This window comes from Arachis ipaensis, chromosome B3 (assembly GCF_059453495.1).
Source record: "Arachis ipaensis isolate K30076 ecotype BB chromosome B3, ASM5945349v1, whole genome shotgun sequence".
In the NCBI taxonomy this organism is placed as follows: domain Eukaryota; kingdom Viridiplantae; phylum Streptophyta; class Magnoliopsida; order Fabales; family Fabaceae; genus Arachis; species Arachis ipaensis.
The window spans coordinates 134557096-134578273 of NC_142438.1; the positions used below are offsets into that span (position 1 = coordinate 134557096).

Here is a 21178-nt window from a genome sequence, read left to right on the forward strand (position 1 = left end):
CTGCTTTTTAATTCTGTTTTTTAGAAATTTTGGTTAGGCTTAGGTTTGTTAAAACTTGTGTTTCTGGACTGAAATTGTTGTTGACTGTATCTTTCTGAAATTACTGGGTTGAATGCTGCTTAGATTGAACTGAAATTTACTATTTTGAACTCTGCACACCACATGTTCGGAGAAATGTCTGCTGCTTTGTAAAAACGAAAAATAATAATGTTAATGCTAACTTCACAACTTCATCGTGACTGGATCAGCATTACTCAACGTCACAGCATTACTATTTATTTGTTAAGTAGTAGTGAGTGTGGTAGCTAATAGGATAGCTAGCAATAATAAAGTAATGACAAAAAGAGGTTTCACTACTTATATTCACTATTAATAGGATAGCTAGCAATATACTTATGTGATTTCTGATTCTCTCTTTTCTTTTTTTCTAAACAAAAATATTATTCATATTTTTATAATAATAAAATTAAATATTTCAGTACATGTCCATTGCTATTGTCATTGCCATATTTTAAAAAAAAAGTAGTACTTGTCTCAGTCTCAGGCTTTTCTTTTTGGTTTTGCTTCTATTATTTACACTTCATTTGTTTTACCCTTATTTTCTTTTCCAATTGCTTCCCCTTTATTTTATTTCTGACATGCTTTCTATTGTGTGCCCATATAGGCCAACACCATACATTCACAAGGTAAAAGAGATTATTTGACAGGGGACCTTGATATAATTTCACTTATATTACCTCTTCTCACGTTAAATTCACCTTATCCACCTCTTCATATCCATCTCTAGATTTAATTTTATTTGAATCAAGATAACATACTTTATGCACTTATATATAAGTTAATCTATTTACCTTGATCAATTATATAATGTGTTTCTTTAATTTATTTTTTCATTGTAAACTTGAGCTATCTGTAGGTAATAAGTTGCTTATCCTTTTTCAATTATTTTTGGGTTTTCAGGTTTTGATTGAACAGTTGACATCTTCTCTTCTGAACAATTTGCTTTTCTTGATTTATTATGGATTAGTTATTGAAGGTTAGCCCTTTCTATATACCTAATTAACTTGTATCTTTTTAGAAAATTGGCTATGGTAAAAGACTAATAAAGTTAAAGCCATTATTGTTCATGTCAGAATAAATAAATAAATAAATAAATAAATAAATAAATAAATAAATAAATAAATAAATAAATAATTGTTATTGGTGAGTACTTGGTTTTGTTGTGATTATAATATTTTCATTGCAAGCAGAAACAACTTCTTCCATTTTGATGATTGATTATATATCAATAAAACGTCCCACACATTAAATATCACACATCCTATAAAAAGTTCATTTATTTTTTCGATTTTTTCCTATAAAGTTTATATATGAAAGTTACATGGTATCCTATAGTTGGACTACTCATGAACTTGCTGCATTACTTTCCTTGATTGTTAGAAAATTGGAAGATGAAATTTTAAATCACTGAATTGTAGTGTTATTTATTATCCGTCTGAGTGGTTTTACTTACTAAAATAGAAAAAGAAAACTTAAATTATGTTCGAAATATTGATTAGATAGAATATTATGTTCGAAATTTGAATATATAAATATTTACTTTAATTTGATACTAAATTAAATTATTAATTTTGTCTATTATAATATTATTTATTTTATATATTGGCTAAGTTATTTGATTGGCATATATATAGGATGCAAGAAAGTTCACACCTATCAAGAATTTGTTAAAAATATTAATATGTTAATTTTCTAAACTATTTAAACTATTAATTATTTAGAGTACTGCATTTGATATTTAATTATATAGAGTACTAGGTTTGACGTTTATTAATTTCCTAAATTGTATTGTAAAAGAATTAATTAATTTAATATTATTTATTTTGTTTTTTTTTATTTATAATCTATTTTACATTGAATAATATTATTTTTTATTAATTATTAATTCGACATATAACACAATAAATATAGTAATATAAGAATTTTGTTAATTAATTTTTCAAATAATCTGGACCTAAGATAAAAATTTTGTTAATTGATTTTGTTAATCTCTTTTTTATTTTTAATCTATTTTACATTAGATAATATTATTTTTTTATTAATTATTAGATTTATATATAACATTTAAATGTGATAAAATATATAAGAACTATGTTATACATTTTTTATTGTTTCAACCTTTATGATTATTTTCTTCTTTTTATTTTTCTATCTCATCTCATGAACCATGTAAGAATTTATTATTATTATTATTATTATTATTATTATTATTATTATATTTTTTAAACCATTTTATTTTATTAGATTTTTTAATTTATTTTATTGTATTTTTTTTACTTTAAAAATTTTAGGGATCTAATGATCTTCTGTTTAAACGATTCCAATTATATGATCAAGAAATAGTTCAAGAGAATATGTTTAAATTTTGATAATTTATTAAGTCTAATTATTATATAAAAAGTTAAAAATATTCTGAAATTAAAAAATTATTTAATAATAAAATTGTGTTTGTTCAAAATCGTAAAGAGAGACTGAGAGAAAAAGAGAAAATTCAAATTTTTTAACTAATTACAAAAATTCACCACCATCAAAACTATTAAATTTGAGTATATTAAGTGAGGATTAATAAGAAGCAAACCAGAACGATAAATCTAAAAATTTTCTATCTCTCTTTATATAGTGTTTCACTTTAAGTAACTATTTTAAATGGATAGTATTCAAATGACTAACAAAATAATAAAAAGATTTGCATTAGATTATGAAAATTAATCTCATCCTTATAATACAATGGCATTATTTCAAAATATGTAAAATAAAATAATAAAGTACACTTAAATTAATGTGCAAAATAAAATAAATGTAAAACTTAGATAGTAGCAATCAAACATAAATAGCAATGGTTGCCTTTTTGTCCCAAGGTACTATATTAAATTGTGACTTAAATTTACAATTATGTATTTTTTATTATTTTAGTTAAAAATAATATATTTTGATATTGTTTTTTAGGATGACTGACATCAAATTTTGATAATTTGAAACAAAATTTTAAATATTTTATGTCTTACTTCTTTTAACAAAACTTCAACAACTCATAAAAGTTAATAGAATAGATGGTTATAAATCAAAGTGATAAATCAACGTGATCGACAAGATTAAAAGTTGCAATAATAATATTCGGTGATAATTAATTACAGTCGAGTGAAGAGAAGGTGGAAGGAGAAGAAAAAAATGAGAAAGGAGACCAAAGTAATATAATAATGGCGATGAGACAATACCAAGTACGTGTACAAAGAATAATAATAAAAAAAAGTGTTTAATATAGTAAGAGAATATAATAAAAATATAAATTAATAATTTTGAAAAAATAATAAAATTAAAGATAATTTAAAAAATTAAATATAAAATTAAAAAGAAAATTAAAATATTTTTTATCAATTGAAATTATGCATGAAGATAAATAATGTTTTAAATATGAATTTTTATCTCGACTTCAAATTAAATACTATTAAAAGTAAATAACAAAACTTAATAACGTTTATAAATAGTTAATTTGTAAATAATGTTTCAAAATTTTTATTTTGATTTTGTTACCCATAATAACAACATAATAAATTTGTTTAATATCTTATTTAATTTAAATTTATAAATTTTATACATTCTAAAAGTTAATTTGATAATTTGGGTAAAAATTTTAAATGCTTTACGCCTTACTTCTTTTAGCGAAACTTTAACAACTCATAAAAGTTAACATAATAGATGGTTATAAATCGAAGTGATAAACAAGATTAAAAGTTGCAATAATAATCCTTGGTGATAATTAATTACGGTCGGCTGAAGAGAAGGCAGAAGGAGAAGGAAAAAATGAGAAAGGAGAACAAGGAAATATAATAATGGCGATGAGGCAATGACAAGTATGTATTTAGAGAATAATAGTAAGAGAAAGCTAAGAATAGTGTTTAATATAGTAAGGGGATATAATAAAAATATAAATGAATAATTTTGAAAAAATAATGAAATTAAAGAAAATTTAAAAAATTAAAAATAAAATTAAAAAGAAAAATAAAATATTTTTTAACAATTGAAATTATGCATGAAGATAAAGAGTCTTTTAAATATAAATTTTTGTCTCAGCCTCAAATTAAATACTATTAAAAATAAATAATTAAACTTAATAACGTTTATAAATAGTTAATTTGTAAATAATATTTTTAAATTTTTATTTTGATTTTGTTACACATAATTTTTAATTGAATAATGTTGAAGTGTTTATATAATTAATTTTATGGTCAATAAATCTGACGGTTTTTCAAGACTCGAGAAGTTATTGATAAAGAGATGTATGATGAATTATGAATGATTTTGTCCAGATACATAATTTTTATACTCTCCTATTTTTATTATTAATTATTCTTATAGTTTGATATTTAAAAACGAAAAAAATAAGCATTCTCATTTCTTCTATTTTTCACTATTTATAAAAAAATGAAGGCCCATTTATATTCAGATTTATATTTTGACCTACCACTTAAAAAAGATGAAGATAAATATGAATATCCATGACATTTAAGTAAAAATTATCTTTTATAAATAACTAACATGTATTTTAGTTTATATATACTATTTTTGAATCAGGATAATGTTATTATTATTATTATTTAAATTATATTTTTTCTGATAATATATATACATCTTTATTGTGAGTTTTTATAATTTAATATTTTAAAAAAATTTTACAGTAATTTTAATTTTAATAAAATATGATATAAATAAGGTCACGTCAATATTAAAATAAAAAATACTTATCTAATAAATTTGTAGAATGATTAATATATTAACAAAAAAATAAAATTAATTCTTAAAAATAATAAAAAAGTAACTCATGCCTGTTGAGCCAAGTGTCTTCAAATTTTTTCAAATTTTAGTTTTTTCTTTTATCCTGCGGGCTTATTAGAAAAAAAATCAACTAATCACATAAGTTCCTTTGCATTTTATAAAAAAAAAATTATGAACTATATATATATATATATATATATATATATATATATATATATATATATATATATATATATTAACGCTAAACTTTTATTAATTTTATATTCTTTTAATTTTCACATTTTTCTTTTGGTTAAGATTATGGATATTAATTAACGCTAATCAAACCTAAAATTAAGAAATAATTTTAACTAATGGATTAAAAATGTAAATTATTCTAAAATTAAGTAGAAAACTAATTTTACTAATTTTAATTACAATTCCACTCAATGAACAACAAAAAATTGTAAATAATGTGAACAATAGATCATCTCTCAAACTCATGAAATATGAATAACCTTAATTAATTTAAAATTTAAATAAGTTAGGAGGTAACCGTTGAAAGCGATAATGGTTGTAGATAATGTGTGCATGCTTAATGGGAACTGATAGCACGTAGTCATAAGCTGAAAATGAGGAGATTATTTAGAACCCTCATTCCCCTCATTCCTTCATTCTCTGCACCACATATACATCCCCACTCCACTCTCTGTTAATTAATTCCACTTCTTTTTCATTCTCTGCAACACCAAGTATATATCTACTACCACATATACATGTCCACTCTACTCTCTGTTAATTATTAAACAGTTTTCACATTCTAAATTCCAATGCCGATCTCCTTTCAATATCACTACTACTATTACATTATTGTTCTCCTCTCCATCTCCCTCAGAGCAGGTGCTCCTCAGTTTTCCACAGTATTTTCTTTTGTGATACGTCTTTGTAGTTTATCTATGTTACATGTGCTTTTTGACAAAGTATTGATACGGGTACTCGAATATATATTGGATATGCTTCATGATCATCTAAAATTATGTTATATATAATTTGTGTATTTTATATTCTTACACGAGAAATGTTAGAGAGTCGAAGTATGTTGTTGAAAAAAGTGATGGCCCAAAACAATAAATTTCAATGGCTCTCTAGCTTTTCTCTTTTTACATTGTACCCTTATTTGTACATACAACTGAGTAGCTTATATTGTAGTAATTATATACATGAATGTTTTGGTGTCACAGATGGGATACAATTGATACTGGTAAACAACTGCAAAGAAAATGTATGGCCGGGTATTCTTGGCAATGCAGGTCAGGATTCTCCTAAGGAGGGAGGCTTTCTCCTTCCGAGCGGAGAAGAGGCGGAGATCCAAGTCCCTAGTGGTTGGTCAGGGAGGATCTGGGGAAGACAAGGGTGCATATTCGATGACAAAACAGGCAGAGGAACTTGCGAAACCGGCGACTGCGCAGGCCTTTTACAATGCAAAGGTATAGGAGGAGCCCTTCCTGCAACGCTAGTGGAAATGACGCTTGGAACCTCACAGAGTCCGCTGCATTTCTATGATGTGAGTTTGGTTGACGGATTTAACCTTCCGGTGTCAATGAGGGCGGTTGGGGGCAGCGGAGGGTGTGGTGTTGCGGCGTGTGAGGCAGATTTGAATGGTGTGTGCCCTGTATCGCTTGTTTTGGAGAGGAATGGGAAGGTTGTGGGGTGCAAAAGTGCGTGTTTGGGTGCAAGAACACACAGGTATTGCTGCAGTGGGGAATATGCTAACCCGGACAAGTGTAAGCCTACGCTCTTTGCTCGAATCTTCAAGGCTGCTTGTCCACAGGCTTATAGCTATGCTTATGATCACTCTTCAGCCCTCAAGACTTGTAAGGCACCTCGCTATTCCATTACATTTTGCCCTCCCAAACCGTAGCTATGTGTTTTTACTTTTTACAATATATATTTTATTTAGTGCTTGATTATGGTTGACGGTGTTGTCACATCTGAAACTCTGCTTTTCTATTAAGTGCTCATGTTATAATAATAAGTTAAAATCAAATGTTAGGAATTTTTTACTCTCTCTCATACCATAGAGGTAAAAAGAAAATCCAGCCTTCTCTTCTTTAATAGTTTTTTTTTTATGGCAATTACTCCTATGAAGATGCCAAAAACATCTTCTCATGATGATCCTTGTTTAAAAAGTGTAACTTATTTGTTTAGCAATACTTTGAATAAAGATAACACTTTTACTTTAAATAAAAATCAAACCCTATAATCTATCATCCAATGATCAAAATGAAATATTTTCACACGATGACAATCATAAAATCTTCATTGGAGTAGCCACCTTTTTTTTATATATAAGCTTCAACCTCCTCATGATGACTATATATATATATATATATATATATATAATGGATTGTGATGATAGAGAATGTTCTTAGTATTGGATTAGGAGACAGAACAAGCTATTCCAAAGATTAAAGCACTTGTTCTTTGCTTCCAATTTCTAACCAATGTTTACCTACTAAATATAAGATGTGAGAATTGTATTGGGAAGTCTTCCACGCAAATGGAACAATATGAATAAATTTACATTGGAATGCATGTTGTGTAATTGATAAATATTAATTTCTACATACAAAAATAAAGGATTTGGAGAAACTCTTCTATATATCTGGAACAAATCCATTTATTTGCTTTATTCCATATATTTTTTAACGAAAATATTAGGAGGGTGACGTTTTAATTAGTGTAAAAGGAAAAAGAAAAAATTAATTAATATTGATTCAGATATAAAATAAAAATATCGATTATCTATCATATTTCTCTATTATTTTGTTTAAGCTATATATTTTCAGCAACATGTATATTTTCTGACCCACTTTGACTTTGGCATGAGGTTGAAATTTAGTGACAAATTTAAAAATTTTAATAATAGAATAATATATATATAATATAACAAATTTTATAATTATACTATATTATTATAAAATATAAATAGTCTTTAAATAATCTCACGAATAAATTAAAATAATAAAGTAATAATTTAAAATAATAACAATAATATTTAAAATTATTTTATATAACATAATATCTATAATTTCATATATATAATATTTATAATTATATATTATATTTAAAATTATATAATTATTTTAATAATAATTAATAACTATTAAATAAAATAACTTTAGTCTGTTTAGGCTATTTTTTTTTTTATTTTCTCTCGTACATCAGTTTTATTTTTATCATTAGCACCATGCCTAATATTTATACGGCTTCACTTCGCGCGTTCATTAACGCCTTTGACGGTAATAGCTACCAAAATACTGTGAGGTTACGTTAGACCCAACTTTACGTATCCAACGCCGGCCACCATCTACTCAAGTTTTATACACTGACGTCAAGTAGGTGGAGTTAAGTAATCAAATCTTTACCAATAAAATGTGGCGTATAATCCTCTATTCCACACGGATATATCCACCCAAAATCGCATGAGCAGACGAAAAACTAAAAGGGAACCAAAAATAAGCCCAAATTAAATTAGTATATTAACTATAGCCTTACCAAGTTGGAAAATTCTATAGGATCTAATATATTGACGTTTAAATTGTCTAAAAATTGAGAGAGGTAAAAGTGAATTCTATTTTTTATTTTTGTATCAAATAATTAAAAAATTAGATATCATAAAAGATACCTTCCAAATTATCAATAATTTTTGGACAAATGTACAGTTAATTATTAACACTCGTAAATTCGTGCAAAATATAAAATTTATGTATGTTATTTGTTGTTAATATGCATGTAACTGCAGTTTTATAAGCACAAATTATGCTATGTATGTATATTTGTAAAAATGAATAAAATTAAAAAAATAATGTATCAATCAATTATTGACTAAAATTAGTCTTGGAATTTTCGATTAATTAATTAATTAACGTGGAAACGTAGTAATAATAAGGTGGTTGTAAAACCGATAAGCTGTTTTATGTGTCCCAAGTATTGGAGACTAGCTAGTCAAATATAATGAAGCACAATTTCTTAAACATGATCTGTTTCTTATATGAGAAAACATATGTGATTCTTAAGCACTACCACCACAACATTTCAAAGCTAAAACAGAAACGAATCAAGTCCAATAATAATAATGGAGTGTGTGGTGTCTGAGTTAGAAGGCAGGCTTCTGAAGGACTCCGATACTTTCTGCTACTTCATGCTGGTAGCTTTCGAAGCATCGGGTTTGATCCGTTTCGCATTGTTGCTGCTTCTGTGGCCAGTGATTCGGATTCTGGACAAGGTTGGGAAGGGTGACATGGGGCTGAAGGTTATGATATTTGCGGCGGTTGCGGGTGTTGGTGAGTCAGATATAGAGTGGGTGGCGAGGGCGGTTTTGCCCAAGTTCTTGATGGACGATCTGGATATGGAGGTATGGAAGGTGTTGAGCTCGAAGAAGGAGAAGAGGGTTGTGGTGACGAAGATGCCTAGGGTGATGGTGGAGAGGTTCGTGAAAGAGCACTTGCGCGCTGATGAAGTGGTTGGGGTTGAGCTCTGTGTCAATAGGTTTGGTTTGGCCACCGGCTTGGTTCGTGGTGGCTCCATTCATAATGTTTCAAGCTCTGATAGCAAGGTAATCTTTTCAAACCGTGAAAATGGCTTCGTCTTCAACTCGATTATTTTTATATAAAAACATGTACATTTTCAGTGCATGCAGGAAAAGTGCCACAATGAACACCAGCTGCTCCGCCCACTTCCAGTGATCTTCCACGACGGCCGCCTAGTGAAGCGGCCAACACCCTCCACCGCTCTCTTAATCCTCCTATGGACGCCCTTAGGCATTTGCCTTGCCATAATCCGCATCATCGTTGGCTCCCTCCTACCCTTTTGGGCCACCCCTTACGTCTCAAGGCTCTTCGGCGGCAAGGTCGTGGTCAAAGGAAGGCCACCGCCACCCGCCTCCCCTGGAAACTCCGGCGTGCTCTTCGTGTGCACTCACCGTACCCTCATGGACCCCGTAGTCCTCTCCGCCGTGCTCCGACGCCAAATCCCAGCCGTCACATACTCCATCTCTCGCTTATCAGAAATGCTGTCGCCAATTCCAACGGTTAGGTTAACAAGAATACGACACGTGGATGCGGAGAAAATCAAAGAAGAACTATCGAAAGGCGATTTGGTGGTTTGTCCAGAAGGAACAACATGCCGTGAACCCTTCCTTTTACGGTTCAGCGCCCTATTTGCAGAGCTAACTGACCGGATAGTGCCGGTGGCCATGAACTATAGGGTAGGGTTCTTCCATGCAACTACGGCTAGAGGATGGAAAGGCTTGGACCCTATTTTTTTCTTCATGAACCCGAGACCCGTTTATGAGGTGACTTTTCTGAACCAGTTGCCGGTTGAAGCCACGTGCTCTTCGGGTAAAAGCCCGCATGACGTGGCAAACTATGTGCAGCGGATATTGGCCGCCACGTTAGGGTTTGAGTGCACAAACTTTACTCGGAGAGATAAGTATAGAGTCTTGGCTGGGAACGATGGATCTGTGTCGTCTTGCACTTCTTTCGTTCATCGGATCAAGAAGGTCATCACCACCTTTAAACCGTTTTTACAGTAACATTTTGCATTGCTTGCAACTTCATTATTATATATTAGTCAATAAGATTATTAATCCATTGTGTTTTTTATTTATCATTACTCAGCTCTTTTATTCGTTCGTTCATTTGTTTTTATCCTGGATCTTGATTCCTGAAGGAAAAAAAGCACATATATGGGAAACATGAATCAGTGACGAAAAAGGACAAAAAAAAAAAAAAACAATAATGCTTATGCTTAAAATGACTTAACATTTGGATATGGGTAAATTGAAAACTAGTGTGTAACCAAGTTCCTCCTTGACTGCCGTCAATTAACAACATAATAAAACAAGCACGTATGTGTTCAGGAAGGGGAGCGACCATAGTGTCACCAACACCCTCAACAACTACGCCAGTGTTGTAAACTTATTTTAGCGGAAGCATTAATTAGGATCTTAAAAGTTATGATTTTTATACCTGGATTGGTTGTCATAACAAATCCTGATTACGGTAGAGTTAAACTTTAAGATTGATTTTGTTGAGTTTTAGTTACAGTAGAGTTGATCTCTAACACTGGTTTCTCTCTCCTTTTTTTCCTTACGTTCATGCTTTTTTTAGTGAGTGAAAACTATAAAATGTCTCGTGTATTGAGGCAGGAAGAGGATCATTTTTATATGTGATATAATCTTTAAATCTAATGCGTCCATCAAACATTAGCATTAACGGATAAGATTAAGCCATTAATGATTTATAAATAATTATAATTAGGCCACAATAGAAGTTTAAATTACAATAAATTTCCAACATTCTCCCACTTGACCTAAGTGTAATCATATTCTCACACATTACATAATTGCTTTAATATGGTAAAATACTTTGTGTGAGTTATGGCCGTCATGCATTTAATATGAAACACATTTCTTTTCATATACTACAACCACTAGCATCTTACTACACAAGCTACATAAATAACACAATTTTATATCGGTCCCATAAAGTTTCTAGATCATTATGTTATAACTCATACAATAATATTACTTTAACTAGAAACAACAAACTATCAATGTTCAAAAAACACATAAATAAACATAGTGAGCTCAGAGTGTTAGTATCATTCAGAAGAACCAAGACCCATTCTATGTACATGTTCCTTAAATGTCTTTGGTTGCAATCCTTTAGTCAATGGATCAGCAATCATAAGTTCTGTTCTAACATGTTCTATGGACACTCTTTGTTTTCAAACTTCCTCCTTAACGCCAAAGTACTTTATTTCCATATGCTTGGCACCTTTAGAATATCTATCATTTTTTGAGAAAAATACTGCTGCAGAATTATCACAATAAATTTTCAATGGCCTAGCAATTGAGTCAACAATGCCAAGTCCTGAAATAAAATTTCGCAGTCATAAAGCTTGATTTGTAGCTTCAAAACATGCTACAAATTCTGCCTCCATAGTAGATGTTGCTACAACACTTTGTTTGGAACTTTTCTTTTCTGATTTGCCAGCTCCTTGAACCAAGTTGACAGAATGACCACCACAATTCTTAAGTCTATTTTCTTCCTGTATGAGCTTTCCAATTAATTCATTAACGTCCCATTTTTCCTTCGTGACATTATAATTAATTTGAAAATCTCCATACTCAGAAGCTAATGAGTTCATAATGAATTGCATCATAAAGGAGTCATCAACTATCATACCCAGTGACTTTAATTTTGCAGCAATATTAGTCATCTCAATAGTATGCTCTTGCATGCTCTTAGACCCATCAAACTTCATGGACGTGAGCTGTGACATTAATGTACTAGCAAGTGACTTATCAGCTGAACGGAAGCGGTCTTCCACAAACGCAAGATATTCTTTAGCACTTTCTGTTTGTGGAAGGGTAGTCTTAATATTGCTTGCAGTAGTCATTCGCATAAACATAAGGCTTAATCTATTAGAACATTCCCATGTTTTAAGTGCATACTTTTCATCCTCATCATTGTCATCAGTGACAATGTGTTTCTCTTCTAAAAGTGACAAGTCAAGATCCAAAAGACCTAAATAGAACTTCACTTGTTCACTCCATTCAGAAAAAGTTTAAACCATTAAACATGGTAACAGATGAAGCTTGCGAATGAATTGAAATACCTGTCATTTAATCATACAATGCTCATATTAATTTTAATTTTATCATTTATTCATATTACAGAACATAACAAGCATATTACAGTTCACCTTTGGGTAAAATTCTATAATATACTAACATATTAACATACAAATAAATGCCATATTTATCATACTTGAAGATTAAAATTCTCTGCTAAATACATATACCATCTTTGGACAATACATATATCAGACCTAAGAATAATAATTTTTTCTCGTTCAAGTCTATTAATAATAGAAGAGATTTCCTTTGGGTAAATCTAATTCTAAAATTAATTAACACATTATTAAATATACTGGCATTTTACGTTATAACTTGGTCACTTTGGTATACACAAGCAGTAAATAATCTAAATAAATTTAATACTATAAATAAAATATTTATAGACTTTTCATAAAATTAGAGTACATTACGTACTCAAAATAATTTCATAATTGTCATCAATACTAAACTTAAACTCAAGAGTAAATTCATACATGAGTATAATTTATGATCAAATTAAAATATTCAGAAGAAAACATATAGAACATATACAACCACAAATATGCAGTTTTGATGGCATGAAATTTGAAACCCACTTAATTAAAATCCAATTATAAATAATTAATCAGAAACATTAAACACCGTGGATATCATAATTAGATTAGAGAAAATCACATACTTTCAAAACACATGCTCTGATACCACATGTAAACTTATTTTAGCGGAAGCATTAATTAGGATCTTAAAAGTTATGATTTTCATACTTGGATTGGTTGCCATAACAAGTCCTGATTACGGTAGAGTTGAACTTTAAGACTGATTTTGTTGAGTTTTGGTTACAGTAGAGTTGATCTCCAACACTGGTTTCTCTCCCCTTCCTTTCCTTCAGACATTCATCAGGATGGCAGTTTCACGCTCTTTTCAGTGAGTGGAAATTGTAAAACGTCGTGTGTATTGAGGCAGAGAGAGGACCATTTTATATGTGATATAATCTTTAAATCTAATGCATCCATCAAACATTAGCATTAACGGATGAGATTAAGTCATTAATGATTTATAAATAATTACAATTAGGCCACAATAGAAGTTTAAATTACAATAAACTTCCAACACGTGTCTCATCGAGCTCATCCATGACGCCACTGTTTGGTTCGTTCCACATTGATGCCGCGTCAGCAACTACCGCACCTTAGCCTCATTCCAGTTCCTATTTATGGCCCATCTGTCATAAAAGTAACTCAACATCAGTTTTTGCGTCATAAACAACAAAGAGAAAGTCTAAGGGCCAATAGATTTTGTGGTTTTTAACCATCAATTAGCCATCAATAATATTTTTAATAGTGTGAGATTACATCTAATGGTGTAGAATCATTTAATTTTCTTTTGATGGTTAAGTACTGGCCAAAATTTAACAAAAGTACTGCCCCTAGCACTTCTCAACAATAAATAAGAATTCAAAGCATCTCTCTTCTCCATTAGGAGGAACTAACTTTAGTTCCTATTGTGGTCCTACTTAATTAATTAATTAAAATATTTAAAATTAATGTAATTAATTTTTTCAATAATGTAATTTAAATATTTAAATTTAAAAATAATTAACTATTAAAAGATATTAATATTAAATAAATTCATATATAACAATAATACACAATATATAATTTGGGATTACACTAATTTGTAAAATTACTTAATACAAAGAAAAATATTATTTAATATAATAATATAAATATAAATAATATTTAATATTAATTATGATATAAATAATTAATATAAAATATTAATTAAATAAAAATTTAATTATTTAATCTAATTAATTATTATAATTATTAATAAATTAATTATAATTTAATTACTTAATTAATTATTATTTAAATAATTAATATAAATTATTAATTAAATAAAAATATAATTATTTAATTTAATTAATTATTATAATTATTACTAAATTAAATATTATTTGATTATTTAATATAATTATTTATTTAATTATAATTTAATATAATTATTTATTTAAAAGATAACTTGTCATGTGACAAGTTACCATTGCTTGTCCATGAGTCCCTCTAAACAGGGACTCTTCTCCCTTGAGATCTGTGCAGAAACTCGTTTTTTCTCTTCTCCAATGGTTCCGTTCTTCTTTTGTCAAAAGCAGGGCCTCAACATACTGCTCATTGGAGTTGCTCTTAGGTTCCTTCTTACTACCATCCTTTGACGGATGCAAAAAATTTTGATGGTGAGAATAAAATTGATATAACGTGATAATAATTTTTATAATAAAAATAATATATGTATATAAAAAATTAAATATTAAATTATTTATTAATTACTATATATCTATATATAAATATATGTATTGTTTAATTTATTTTTAATATATATTTTATATTTTAATACATATTTTATACAAATAATTATTTTTTATGTACATATAACATAATAAATGATTATATTTTATTATTATAAAATATGATTAGTCTTCAAAATATTTAATATACAAGTTAAAACACTAAAATAGTAATTTAAATAATAATATATAATTTAAAATTCTATTTTTTTAGGTTTTATATTTTTTAAAATTTAAGTAATTTTTCTCTTAACACTACCATCAAACTTTATCTCTTTCTATATATATTACTAAACAATTATTTAAAAATTCACTTCCCAACACAATTAGAAGCCGATTCTTATTGATATTAATAGTTAAAAAAGCTTTCAATTAATATAGTTGCTACGCAAAAATTAAAGCTAATTTGAAAAGAAGATAAATAATATTCTTTTAAGTTGATTTTTTAAAAAGAACACTAATTTCGTTTAAATATGAGAATTGATTATTCTAACGAATATCTAATATAAAATTTTTAAATTGATGATTAAGTCCTAAAAGTTGAGTAAAAAATTATTGTAGAGTCAAATTTAATAATATAATAAAGACAAATAAATATTATTATCATATATTACTCAAAAAAATTCTAAATTGTAGTGAAACACTTGTGCTCACACCAATATACTTGGAACCGCCCTGCTACCATCAACAATCGCATGCTCATGTAGAGCGACCACACAAAGAAAGAAATTATCTCCTTTTTCATATTTGTAATTTTACCATACCCCTTTTAATTTATGTGAATAAAGAGATAAAATTATATCAAAGGGGATGAAGATGAATAATGAGGATTCTTACACGCTATATGTTCTTCATGTTCATTCAATTTGAAATTTGTTTCTTTTATTTACTTTATAAATTGTTTAAAAAAAATTAAAATAATTTTGGTTTATTTTTTAATTTAATTGAGATTCATTTAGATTCATAAATGAATTTGATGTGTTTTTGTTAATAATTGAGTCTTTTTTTAGCAAAAAAGAATGAAATTATTTATTATTACTTTATTCAATTATATTAGATTTTATTCCATTCTATTCAATTTATCTTGAAAGCCATTTCAATTATTGGGACAAATTATTCATCGACAACACTCTTGAACTACAAATGAATCGAAAATATTACTAAAGCGAAACTATTGTTTAATACAAAATGAACCGAATATTTGTCCATTATATAAATTTGAATTTAGAAACACATGCGTGTAGAATGAATCGAAAATATTATCAAAGTGAAACCACTATATAATACTAAATGAACAGAACATTTGTTCATTATATAAATTCAAATTCAATTCAAAATGTTGATGTTGTTGGTGATTACGATAACAAAAGCGAAAAAGAAGGACCTACGTGCGCGAATTTAAAAGGAGGAGAAGAAGGAGGAGAAAACGAAGAAATAGAAGGAGAAAACGAAGACGAAGAAGTTGCGTTATTAAAACGCGCGTGTGATACACGTTGGTGTGATAAAAGTTATTTTTGTTGAGATTGGACCAATTTAGTTAGACTTGGTTGCCAAAAATACTTGAATATGTAACTGGACTATATATATATATATATATATATATATATATATATATATATATTTTTAAATTAATTTGAATTATAATAATTTGATTAATAAAAAAGTAACATGTTATGCATTGTTTGTTTTTTCTTAATCTAGTGTTAATTTGATTAACTCTAAAATAGTTACTAATCGGTTTTAGTAATCTACTTTTTTCAATAAATCAGACATATATACTGAATGTGACCACAAATAATATAGTAATAGTTAAATTTACCAACAAATTTTTATATGTTTATTGTGAACTAAGAATAAATATAATTTGATTACAAATATATATAAGGTAAATGCTATCCTACCCTCTCTAAAGTAACATGTAAGTTACCCTCTCTGATGTGTTACATTTTAATTGGGTGTTTATTTTAACCTGAGTTACCTTCTCCACTCTTTCGTCGTCGTTGCGCCTCCCAAGCCTCACCGTCTCATTGGTGTTTTGTTTTATCTTCCCAAATCATTCTTCTAGAAAAGGTACTCAAACTCTCTCTAACTGTGTTTACTCCTCTCCACTTCTTCGTCGTCCTCATTACACCTCTCAAGCATCACCGTCTCATTGGATGTTTTATTTTCTCTTCCCAAATCATTCTTCCAGAAAAGGTACTCCAACTCTCTCTAATTGAGTTTACTCCTCCCCATTGTACTCCTTCATCATCGTCGTCGTTATGCCTCCCAAGGATCACCATCTCATTGGGTGTCTTGTTTTCTTTTCCCAAATCATTCTTCCAGAAAAGGTACTCCAACTCTCTCTGATTGCGATTACTCCTCTCCACTCCTTTCTCGTCGTAGTTGTGTCTCCTAAGTATCACTGTCTTATTGGGTATTCCATTTTCTTTTTCTGTCAGGTCGTCACTGTCTTCTAATATATTATTAACTCTCGTGAGATTAAAGTAACTTAGGTTAAAATAAATACCCAATTAAAATATGAGAGGGTAATTTACATGTTATTTTAGAGAGGGTAGAGTAGCATTCACCTATATATAATATAAATAAACATGTCAAATAAAAGGTTAAATCAATATGCTTACTAATGTATTTCTTAAATTTTGCACATTGAAGAATAAGTATGTATTCGGTTGCTTGGTGATCACGTAGATAATCGAGTAATTGAGTTGCAAATTGATCCCACAATAATGTAGATCTTATTTTTCCTCATTTTTAAATAAAAGCGAAAATTAAGAGAAATAAATAGTAATATATAATAAAAAATTAAAAGACTTTGCATATGAATCGGTAATTGTTACAAAATAAAATCTCTTTGTGAAATATTAAAATCTTACATACTGCAAACCATGAAGATTAACCATAATATAATGACCATTTTTTTCTACTTTTGACCATGAAATAAACTCTCTTTTTCCGGTCAAGGGTTCAATAATATTTAATTAAAAAAATTGAATTAAAAGCATCAAATTAAGAATAAATAAATGTATAACATAATAATAATACAAATTTACTACGTATCAAATAAGTTAGATTTTTTATTTGTTTGTCTCAATATATTAGCATGAGCAAAAAAATCAAAATGATTGTCAGAAATTTTACGATCATCGACCATATTTGCTATACGTTACTCCTTCTTAAAAGTTATTTTACACACGTGTGCAGTCGGTAGATAAATTCTGCTTGATTCCTCAATCAAAAAAATTGAGAAGACATAAACCTTCCCAACGATCAGATCATTCTCAAACATCTTTGCCAAATAATTATTGATTGAACAATGAATTTTGTCACACTGTAAAACAAATTAAATATAAAGGCTATTAGCATTTATAAATCTATGAAATCGCACTGTTTTTTATTCGTGCAAGGGTTTACTTATCAAATAAACTTAAAATATGAACAAAAAATATTTATAAAATGGATCTAGCATTGCTTGAAAGAATCATGGAAAATAATCAACTTACCTTATTATCCATGAGAACTATTTCTATGTAAGTCGTCTTGCTCTTGTCAAATTTGGATGGGACTTTCCATAACCTTATAATTCTTGCATTTATTTTTCAAACTTTTTCATTATATAATCTACTATAGGTAACATTATTGATAGAATCGTAGCTAGTAGCTATTAGGTATAAAAAATAATAAACACAAGAAGATTTATGTCTAAGTTGCAAATTTTTTAAATGATAAACAATTGTAACAATTCACTATTACTCCTTATATATACACACACACACTAATTGTACACGGTAATAATTAGCGAATATTTTTAATGGAGATACTTACTACAATTAGGTGAAATTTATGCCATTATATTTTATTAACCTTTATGATTAATTCAATGGAGATACTTGTTCAGTATATATGTTATCTACATTAATTATATACCAATATTTTTAAGAAAAAACTAAAAAAGGAGATATATAAATATATATAATATTATTGCTATATAGGAAGCATACATAAATTACTACGTTTTTTTATTATATTATACAACTTAAAAGTATAGTATCATGTTATTATTAATTCTAGATACTTGTTATAATTATATTAAATTTAATTATGATTCTAAATAAATAAAATAGATAACATTCAATATTATTATTTTTTATATTCAATATTTATTGTAAATATAAAAAGTAAAATGACTAATGAAAAAAATATGAGCAGAAAAATAAAATATATTAATTAAAATTCAATTTGTTATCTAATTAATCTTGTGTTCATACGATATAACTTCACGTAAATGTTATGAATCGCAACTTTTTTTATTCTAAACAAAAAATACTATACGTAGCCTTTAGTAATACAAAAATAATTATAAAAATTAATTATTAATTTTGATATTAATCATAATTTATTATTGATACCCTATTTTTTTTAAATATGTTTACTTTTTAAAATATAATGCGTATACCGTATAGACCTTTTCTATTATTATTATTATTATTATTATTATTATTATTATTATTATTATTATTATTATTATTATCCACTAATTGATATTAAATTAAATGGGTCACCATTAATATGTGCATCAACTATCTACTAATAAAATTATTACAGAATTAAAATTATATCAATTAATATAATTAGAATGATTAAAAATATTGATGATTGATAAGTAGTTTAATAATGCATTGAATATTGATTTGATATAATTATAATGAAAATATTTTCTTAAATTAATATAATCATGCATTATTCATAAACTAATTGTAAGAATAAATTTATTTGAAAGAAAAAAAAGAGTTCATGTGTAATTTTTAAAAATCATAATAATTTTTTTATTTATGTACATATATTTTAATTTTGTTAAATAATTCTATATATATATATATATATATTTTTTTTTTTTGGTGACTAAATAGAAAAGAAAGAAAAAAAGAGACAAAACCAAATTAATTAGCTAGGGTCATATCTAAATCTATTAGATGTTGAAGCTCACTCCATGGTTGGCTCCAATTCGAGTGAATGTCCGCGACAGAAGCAGCTGCTTTAGCCATACAATCTGCAACACTATTTGCAGTCCTCTGAATTAAAAGAATAGAGACTCTCCAATTCCAATTCATAACCTCCTGTATATGTTTTGCCAAATCCCATTCCAGAATATCCTTACCAAGCATTCTTTGGTTTACCAAGAAAAGAGCTTCTAAACAGTCTGTTTCACAAATAACCTCACGAAATCCACTCTCCCAAGCAAGAAGTAAGCCTCTCCAAATTGCATACAATTCAGCAAAAAGAACACTGCACACTTCGACTTTCCCAGTGCAACCTTTCAACCAACATCCATCAGGATTGCGAATGATACAACCAAAACCAGCATAGCCAGAAGGAGCAAACCAACTAGCATCACAATTCAATTTAACAGAATAAACTGGAGGTGGAACCCAATGCAAACAAAGTGAAGGAGGAGACAGAGATTGATGCATAGCAAAATAGTGTGAAACTCCCTTACTGAACTACGAATCAAACTCACCACTTTACTAGCACTCCATGAATCATCTATATTAAATAAGTCATGGTTCCTGCTTCTCTAAATCCACCATATGGTCGAAAAGAAAAGAAAAATATTTTCACTCCTTGCACCTCTATAGAGCCAATCATGTAAATTCGAGTTATCTGAATACAGGCCTAAAAGGTTCCAGACCTCCTTGGCCCTAGGGCACTCCCAAAGACAATGAAGAATTGATTCAGAACCATTCTGACATCGATGACAGGTGCTAGATAAAGCTAAACCACGACCCAAACGAAACTCTGCCGTAGGAATAGCATTATGAAGACTGAGCCAAATCAAGAACTTGTACTTCTCAGGAATATGCAGTCGCCATATCCACAACCAATTATCATGCTCATTCCAGTCAAACTTTCTTTTGGCTAGCCAACTGTACCCACTCCTAGCTGAGTAAAGTCTAGAAGATGCCACACCCCACGACCAACCCGAACTCTCTCCAGCATTCAAATCTGGATTATAAGCATTCAAACGCTGTTTGACATCTTCTGGAATGATAGAGAAAATATCATGGAGATTCCATTGACCATCTTTCCAAACGTCTCTAATAGTTAAATCAGAGTCAGATATATGTACAAAAGGGACATCTTGAGCAATTGGACCCTCAATACTCTAATTGTCAAACCAAAAAGATTGATCAAGTGACCCAACGCACCAAGAGAAGGCATCCTTAAGAGCACCAAAAGCCTTTGAGATACTCTTCCAAACATGAGAAGCATTGCAAGGGACAGGGCCATCTAAAACTCCCTCATTCCTCATATACTTCGCCCTCAATAGAGCAACC

General features: G+C 28.5%; 1 protein-coding gene and 1 pseudogene across 2 annotated transcripts; both read left to right on the forward strand.

Annotated features, from left to right (window-relative positions):
* The first annotated feature begins 5848 nt into the window (after positions 1 to 5848).
* On the forward strand, positions 5849 to 6733 carry LOC107634696 (thaumatin-like protein pseudogene; annotated as a pseudogene).
* Positions 6734 to 8873: 2140 nt separating this feature from the next.
* On the forward strand, positions 8874 to 10482 carry LOC107631282 (glycerol-3-phosphate acyltransferase 5). 2 transcript variants are annotated; one of them, XM_016334680.3, is made up of 2 exons: positions 8874 to 9430; positions 9506 to 10482. In XM_016334680.3, the coding sequence occupies exons 1-2, from the start codon at positions 8951 to 8953 to the stop codon at positions 10406 to 10408; spliced, it is 1383 nt and encodes a 460-aa protein (XP_016190166.1). In that variant the 5' UTR covers positions 8874 to 8950; the 3' UTR covers positions 10409 to 10482. The 2 variants fall into 2 exon arrangements, with proteins under 2 accessions (XP_016190166.1, XP_016190167.1); XM_016334681.3 differs by having other exon boundaries at positions 9515 to 10482.
* The last annotated feature ends 10696 nt before the right edge of the window (positions 10483 to 21178 follow it).

Coding starts and splice junctions, on each gene's coding strand:
- LOC107631282 (XM_016334680.3), top strand. CDS start 8,951: ATGGAGTGTGTGGTGTCTGAGTTAGAAGGCAGGCTTCTGAAGGACTCC. Junction 9,431..9,505: donor TTTCAAGCTCTGATAGCAAG/GTAATCTTTTCA, acceptor GTACATTTTCAG/TGCATGCAGGAAAAGTGCCA.